This window comes from Saccoglossus kowalevskii, chromosome 3 (genome assembly GCF_978046115.1).
Source record: "Saccoglossus kowalevskii chromosome 3, keSacKowa6.1, whole genome shotgun sequence".
NCBI classification, from domain to species: domain Eukaryota; kingdom Metazoa; phylum Hemichordata; class Enteropneusta; family Harrimaniidae; genus Saccoglossus; species Saccoglossus kowalevskii.
This window is the reverse complement of record NC_140643.1, coordinates 30,741,396-30,750,149: the sequence shown is the minus strand read 5'-3', so window position 1 is coordinate 30,750,149 and position 8,754 is coordinate 30,741,396. Positions and strand designations below refer to the sequence as shown.

Sequence of the window (8,754 nt, the reverse complement as noted above, 5' to 3'; positions counted from 1 at the left end):
TTCTTTGTCCTCAACTATATGTGTTTACAAAAAACCAACAGCCATTTCCAGATGAACAAGACGTGCGGATACCCTCGACTGAACATGAATGAGTTAAATTGATAATTTATGGTTGAATACAACATGTAGTTTAGATATGTACGTGAATCAGATGCGATGCTCCAATTCTAAGGTCATTGTCTTTTTCATAAGCAGTTATGTAACACATGTACACAGTGACAATACACCACCCGCAACGGGGACGCAGGTAAAATACCTAAAATTCGCCATGTTCGAGTATTACACTAACCGTAGTTAACGGACTGTTTAGATCCGGGTTCAGATGTTTACCGAAAATCAACATGAGATCGATTTTTTGAATAAAACTTTGACTCAATAAAATAAAAGAACAGTCTTATAAAACTATATAAAATGCCTTTTATTGCCAATGGTATCGTAACTAGGCGACGACGATGGCCAGTGCACACGCCATAGATGTACCAACAACACTGATGCCAAGAAGGCCGCTTGCTGCAGTAATAGTCACGGTGAACAAGGGGTCATAGGTGTTGCATTTATCGTCGTAGCAACATGATTTACACTGTTCCATGCCTGGAATGAAATATATTCGACAGTCAGTGGTTTACAAGTTGTAACCGAACGTTAGCTGAACAATATTATCTGATCAGAAAAAAAAATAGTAAACCGCAAAATTCAAAAGTAAGATGTTTTCGTGAGAAAGATATAATAATACATTGAATGTACGACTATCATGGTAATATTTTTTGATGTAATATGTTCGACAAGTGGGAAAAAAATTACAATGTAAAGTACGTACCCGCTTCCCCGTAGCACCCATTCCAACATCCATCATCAGCACAACTACGTTCGATCCATATCCCTTCACCAGTACGATAACTGAAACTCTGAAATGATAATTACACATTATGAAATGAATGACGTCGACGTCCGCGCGCACGATCATGAAACAAACAGTGCCACGATAGGGTCAATAATAATAATAATAATAATAATAATAATAATAATAATAATAATAATAATAATAATAATAATAATAATAATAATAATTTTAATCATCACGAAAATCATACTGTATTTAATTTTTATCACAGCAACAATTCTTTGGACACAAGTGTGTGACCGTGAATATATGTGTTTGCTTCGGAGACATAAACAATATAGGCCATATTGTTCTTAAAACTACTTTATGTATACTCATATATGACAAACTGTATTTCGTAAAAACTGATTGGGGAAACATTGATTGAATACTCACCATGCAACCCTGTTCACACAACAAGGTACGGCTATTCCTAGGGTCATAATAACACTCATCGTAGTCAAAGCTTTCACAGAAGATGCATGTAGCTAAACAAAACAAAACAAAACAAAACAAAACAAAACAAAAATGCACGGTTTACATCACAACGTGTTCAAATACTACATTTAGGTGTGCACAAAAAAGATTAAAGCGGGAGGGTGGTCATCTGCGCACGCGTGGAAATTGAGTCCCAAGCCACGATAACAACACACGCTAAAAACGCAAAGGCTCATGGGTAGACGCTTGTTTGTAAACAATGACACGCTATGGCCATCTGACGCATGCGCAGGTGACGACTACCCCACTTTAACTTATAAATTGCCAAATTGCTACATGACCTCGAGTGGGAAAGTAAGAATTATAGATCGAGATGCATTCAGCTAATACCGCATGTGCTCAAACGTGCCCGAACCACGGCAGGCTGCCATAATTATAGGTCACATGTATGCAATTATGCAACATGGATTATGTGGCAACATACAGACAGTGACGGCCGTTGTCAGTGTTGCTTCAAACATGCACATACAAAATACAGAGCTAAAATGAGACAAGCTATCACCTGGCACAACTATTTACAGACAAAAACAATTTTTGAGATTGTCTTCGCGGATTAATTAGTTGAAATTCATACATTTATGCATTGATAGAGCCAGACTTTTATTATCCCTTGTTTCGCGAACCCGCCGAATGAACAGGAGCCGAAAATGAAATAAAAATACAATTTTATCTCAGCGTAATTTCTCGCGCCCGCGACTTCAAGTTGTAAGTGCAAAAAATTGCTAAAAAAACTTATTTTTATCTTTATTTTTTTTCCGCCCGCCGCATAACCAAATACACTAGTGTTTGGAATAACAAACCCAAGTTGCATTTTCGTGGGAGTATCATGATCAAAGTACCGAAGTCTCGCGTAGATGATAAACAAGGTTATACATGGAATAAAATTTTATTTCATTTCTTCTCTCCGATCAATGATCTCACTTACAATTCTTTGAGAATCACACAAATCTAATGGAAAAAAAGAATTAATTTTTTTTTTCCGCCCTCCTCAAAAAAATTGCCTTATAAAAACTCGAGAAACAAGGAATAAAAAAGTCTGGCCTAGGCGTGATAAACGAAAGCAAGTTATGTGTTGTATGACATGATAGCGTCTCCTATTCGCGGACTAGCTAGCACTTATTGCGCTTGAAATCATAAAAACACGTGGGAACAGGAAGTATAGAGCGACAAGAAGAAGAATATGAAAAGCGAGTAAAATAAAGTAGATATAATCTCAAAGATACATATTATACATACATTAGAATGCTGATACTGGAAAACGCAATAAATCTTTCCAATACATTGCGCCCTCTAGTGACAAAGTGACAAAACTTACTGTAACGTATTTGTTCTGGATCAGGGCAATTTCGTCCTTGGCATTCACACGGATCAGAATAACACGTGGTATTTACCAAACAACTGGTACACGATGGTATGGCTGAAATATGACAATAGCAATTGTTACAGTTAATTATAGCCATTTAAGGCAAATCTGGGACAGCTATTGTTTGACAACTTGAAACTAGCTTCCGGTCACGAGCACGTGTATGATTGGCGTATCATTTGTACAGTGCCAACTGAATTTAAAACACTAATGACTTGCCTATATACAATCACCAAAGTGTTAAGACAAATAAAATTAAACCAAATGAACAGAAACGTACGCTTTTAATAAGCGTTTCAAAATAATATAGTCGTACAATGTACATTTACAGGGAACATATATCATGTATTACGTAATATGTGTAGTACACGAGTGTTGAGCACACATGTTGATTCTGTTTATTTCAGATGACATGTTCGTTAGTTATTGAGTCACGTATGCATTTGAATGGGTACTTTCCAGATGTGTAGTATGGTGCAGAGTCATGTCATTGTAAGTCGCTATCAATTATACATACGTACCGATTTCACATTTGGTTCCAGTGTATCCCTCTGGACATTTACAATAGTATACACCATCAGCGTCTTCCATGCAGTAACCACCATTTCTACATTCTTCCGACATACACGACAACTCTAAATCGGCGGGAAATACAAATATAGTCAACCAATCGATTAATTAATAACAGAAATTGATCACTTTATATAGACAGTAAAAAAAATATATATTAATTAAAACTGTACTTCCGCAAAGACAATTGACAATGAACATTATATGCTGCTATGAGATATATTTTAAAGTTATTTTGTCTATAAAATGTATCAATTAGCCATGAAAAGTGCCAATTATACTTAATCACGTGACGGTATGCTACTGACTATATAATAACTTACGAGTTTCACAATAAAATCCAGTATATTCAGCGTTGCAATTGCAAAACATATTACCATAACCATCATCTTCGCAGTTACCGTTATTTGAGCAATCTCCCTCCCCAGAACACTGATGTATTTCTAGAGTAAATCAAAGAAACTTTGTCAGTTGTCTGTTATTAGAATGACAATGGTTACAATGCCCTAAAAACTTGTAGATACATACAATCTGTAAACAAATGACGTGGCTAAATGGAAAACGACAGGAAAAAATTACACAAACTTACACACAAAAGTAATATAAAAACAGATCGAACAATATTCGTGTGTATAACTGTGAGGGCGCGACATATGGAAAAACTGAAATGTTTGGCTTTTTATATTTGAATGTAACTGAATAAAATTGTTAATAATTTGAGTGGATGAATCCACTGTATATTGTTTTTTTGTGTGTATTTTTAGTTTTATAAATATTATTTTGAACATAGAACACCTCAATCACTTTCTAGGAAAGTGAATTTCCATTCCGTTCGCGTCAATCGACCGGTTCAACTCCAATTTTCTCCATCGAATTAAAGAGCGGTGGTAGCCGCGCCGAATCCTGTTCGATATGGGACTCATAGTGACGTATACAAAGCATGCAAAATATATTGTTTACATGGAAATTCTTCACGGTCATAACCAAGAATGAATACTTACGCATTTCACAGAATCTGCCGGTATAACCATCTTGACAGACACAGTTGTAATCCTCGCTATATCCGGTCCAATCGCACATGCCACCATTCATACATCCATAACCACAGGAAGGGGGTTCAGGCCTACCAGCTCCTAAATAGCAAATAAAATATGGAGCAAACCAAAGTATAATAATAACTGCTTGGGTATTGGATTGTATGTGGTTATCAGTGTATGGAAAATCTATATTTCAATGTTTTCACTATTATACCCCTCCGATTTACATTATGAACAATAATTTAATTATCTTTTCACGTCTCTTCCTAATATATTTATTATTGATAAAATAAAATGTGTTCTGTTGTTCCTTTGACTTAATCGCTCAAATAATTACATGTATCGTGGTGATAGATGACGTACACATATATCCAAGTCCGCCAGTGTTGCACAATAGCTCAAAACCAGAACTGGTGAATGACGAACGAATCACAGCCACAACCCAATATAGCTATCTCATAATTTTCTAGATGGAAAACACTGTTACGGATAATTGAAAAAGAGTAACTGATGACCCTAGATTACGCCGTGCATGCGCACAAGTAGCATAAAATAAACGCACACATGAATGAATCGGCATTCAGGTCGGGTGTTTCAATCATCTTAATAAAAACATTCAAAAAATAGACTAATACAGAAGTTGAATTTGTGAGTTCTGAAAAGGCTGCAATCATATCCGGATCAATTTATCTAGTTTTACGAGATACCTTCAATAAATTGCTTTCTTCCCACTTCTACTAGATTCTATTCTAATTATTTAATTATATTGCCTGTACTGCTAAGATTTCGATCCACATCAGTAGGCGCAACAAACGCCAAGAAAATGGCGTAATCGAACCACTTGAAATCTTTAAGCAGCGCTTCATTTCAAGGTTAAAAGCCGAATTTAACTTTTTCAAAATAAGTAATAAATTACAGGTTTTTATCAATAAGTGGGCTATATGCGATGCGTTATGTACTGTGCACAATGACGAGCTTGCTGTTTGCTTAGAAGTACGCTTGTAGTCTGCTACAAGTTAATATTCCTGGACCAGTCTGTTGTATTGGTATTGTTTTCACGGGTAAGGTCGTCACAGTTGAGAAGACCCATAGGTGCTGGTGTAACCGGCTTTAAGTCGGCTTCGTGGGGTGACATACTTTATGTATATCACGTTGATTTTCACTTCAAGTTTTGGTCGGTTTCTATAAACACCAAGCTTCCAGTTAGCTACGTTGGGTGGCCTGAGTACGCTCCGCCACGTCGTGTCACGGGTGACTGTCAAATCTCAAATAAAGTATTGTTTTTTCACACACTGAACCCGCCTACTGTCATTTTAAGTCATGTCCACTTTTCATCACGAATAAATCAACTGGTAGTATTATCACGTAGTTTTTAAACTTTGTTGTGTGTTTTATTTCTGTTTTGGGACTGGTAGGGGGGATCGTAACTCATTGTGGTGAGAACCAGTGAGACTGGCCTACTTGCAGGGTTCCAAAGCTTAACGTTGTACGTTTTATTGCTTTCATTTACGTTACTTGTTCTTGTCAAACTGCTTATTAAAAATCACTAGATTCTATTCTATTCATGTTCTATTGTGTTGTCCAACAAGTGGTAGGGTGCGTACCATCTGTATGCTTTACAACGACACGGCATTGACGGTTGTTTTGTTGCCAAAACTACACCGTGCAAACAACGCCCGAAACCGTAGCTGGCTTTGAATGAGGTGAAATGAAAATAAAAAGTACCTTTGCACAAGTAAGTCACTTTTTGCAAACAAGCTTAAGTGAACAGACCCCTCCATGGATATATTAACGCCCAACTATAGCTAGCCATATATGTTAGAAATACAGGTCTGAGCTATATGCACTAGCTAACTGACAATTCATAAGCCATATAGTATGGTCTAATATATGTATTGTCACTTACAGTAAAAAAAATATTGTTACCTGACACGAGCCCCAAACACATACACAACGCTACCACCAAAAACATCATCTTGAGAATCGTCTGAATGTGGTATTTCGTAGTTTTACCCGCGACGCACTGGAGATGTATTTTATTCATACACACCTTTATCGCATGACTTTTAATAACAATGAATTACTGATGTCCTTTCGTTGTGTAATATGACCTCCGACCTCCGAAGTATAGCAATGAGGTCACTGGCCTTCTTTAAAGTGTCGTGACACGACGTCTGAATTAACTTGTATATTTCGGTTCACATGACGTTTAGTTATTTGGTAAAGCCACGAACGTGTTAACCTGTAATAGATCATAGTTGGCTAGGTATTTACCTTGTATGAACCACCAAGGCATACGTGAGTATGCTTAGACATACTTGAAAAGTCGCTTGAGTTTCTAGAATGGGAAAACGACTAAAGATAGTCTGGGATAAATAATGATTTAATTCCTTCAATTCAGAAAATGTGACATTTCTAATTTCGCTATATCAAAAATAAAGTTATTGAAAATACATTCAGGTTTCCACAATAATAAAATATATCATAAGACAACTGAAAATGTATTAAAAATTATTTTGTTTAATTCCTGTTACACGTTTCAGGTAGTTTGGTAATGCAACTATAACATTGTGATGCTTAAGTAATTTAAGTATAAATTGAAATTGTTCTTTGTTATTATACTTTACACATTTCGCATTATTTTGAATAGTGTGTTTTTTATTGGCAATTCACAGTTTGTTAAAAGGTATAATCCATCTTCTATTATATAGCAATGAGAACATATTTTAACTTTTTAAGTTTTTTTTGTATGTATCGTTCTTTTTCTATTGCCAGTTTACTAATACTTAAACTGAAATTTGTAATTGTTTTAACATGTTGTATTTTTTTATCGAATATACACAAATACATATTATTTTCTGTAGGGTTCCTGACTCACTGTGACCGGGCACAATAAAACTAATAGAATCTGTCACATACAATACATCTCAACTTATTCGCTGTGGAAAACATATACATATATAAACTTTATTTTTGTTCGTTTCTTTGTTTGTTTGATTTACACCAGACTTTTGTTCTCTTCAAGTGCGTCATCAATCAAATACAAACAAACCATATATGTACATGTATTTATATCAGTTTCAATTATATAAATAAAGACAAATGTATGGCAATAGCGCCCTCTAGCATTTGTGGGAATCATCTTTATTTGGAATCTTCTGATTAGATGGATGTTGGAGCCTATTGTGTTCGGATTCAATTTATGTCCAAGCATGAATCACTAATTCGACAGTGAAGTGATACTTGTAATGCAGCATGCTGTTTTAATTGCTTTTGTGATCACAAAGTTTCAAATTATCCAATTTAAATTATTAAATTGTCGAATGCATTTATTGATCACTGAAATATCAAAATAATGTTATCATGTGACTCGTATATATCGAGACATTTTTTAAAATTAGATAATGGTTGCATCCAATATTGAAATAAATATTGGTTTATTTCGTTCTACTGTGGATTACTTGAAGCAAAAACAAATTCTAGGAGAAAGTTAGTGTGTTTTTGCCATGTCTGTGACTTTTTTTTTCCAATATGTTTGTGGCTATCCCTTGCTTTGCATAATGTATGTATCAGTGTTATTAAGGATTTATGATGTAAATCAGCACAGACTGTGAGGCAATTGTCACATTTAGTTCTCCAAGAAATACTGTTCTGTCCATGGATACGTAGTTGCAGTTTCTTTTGCTTGAATTAAATTCACTGGCTTTGTACATGCAGGTATACAGACTTGTCTGTTATGGTGACAATTTAGCAAGTCTTATTACTCGAGGTAGTTGGACATTTGCAACATGTCACAACACTCACTTCAAGTACCACGCCTAAGAACGGGTAGTCAAGTCTGACATTGGCTGGAGCATTTTTATGCAGCTGGGGTTAATTTCAGTTACGCCCATGAGCGGATTTAGAGGGGGCTGAGGCGGCCCCCTTATTTTTAACAACCAACAGGGCTTCGCGCCGCATCAGCGCTCGCGAACTTGGCCTTCGGCCAACTTATTCCCCCCCCCCCATTCCAGAATCCTAGATCCGCCCCTGACGCCCATTGTAGTTGTCAGATTCAACAGAAAATTCTAAACGTAATAAATGAACATGATTAAATATCAAATGGTTTAGCAGTTTAGTCTCAGTGTAAAAACTTCGACCCGCCACTGCAGTTCATCACTCGAAGACATATGTATGTTGCCTTCAACAATTGAAAGTAATTAATTTTAGTAATAGTATTACTCGAAAAGAGTGCATGCGCAGTTGCTACAAATTGGGTTGTTATTTGTATGTGAACATAAACACGGTTTCCTGTTCACATTGTTGTGGATCACTGGCGTATGCCACCGAATTATGACAGTGTTCATTGTTGTTGTAACTTTCACAGTTTTCAATAATCTCGTCCAATCACATCTGTGTAATTTGTT

The 8,754-nt window shown here is 35.9% G+C and overlaps 1 protein-coding gene across 1 annotated transcript; it reads right to left on the bottom strand.

Annotated features, from left to right (window-relative positions):
- Window positions 1-394: 394 nt before the first annotated feature.
- LOC100370210 (uncharacterized) lies at window positions 395-6,425 on the bottom strand. Its single transcript, XM_006816526.3, has 8 exons — window positions 6,275-6,425; window positions 4,313-4,444; window positions 3,635-3,754; window positions 3,263-3,376; window positions 2,694-2,795; window positions 1,277-1,368; window positions 818-905; window positions 395-591 (listed from the first exon to the last, which is right to left on the bottom strand). The coding sequence occupies exons 1-8, from the start codon at window positions 6,390-6,392 to the stop codon at window positions 440-442; spliced, it is 918 nt and encodes a 305-aa protein (XP_006816589.2). The 5' UTR covers window positions 6,393-6,425; the 3' UTR covers window positions 395-439.
- Between the last annotated feature and the right edge of the window lie 2,329 nt (window positions 6,426-8,754).

What these genes read in the sequence shown, in the direction of transcription:
- LOC100370210 (XM_006816526.3), bottom strand. Translation starts at nt 6,392, where the DNA reads ATGAATAAAATACATCTCCAGTGCGTCGCGGGTAAAACTACGAAATAC. An exon ending in GTGTTTGGGGCTCGTGTCAG is followed by an intron (nt 4,445 to 6,274) that starts GTAACAATATTT and finishes TTTGCTATTTAG; the next exon opens with GAGCTGGTAGGCCTGAACCC. An exon ending in TGGGTGCTACGGGGAAGCGG is followed by an intron (nt 592 to 817) that starts GTACGTACTTTA and finishes ATTTCATTCCAG; the next exon opens with GCATGGAACAGTGTAAATCA.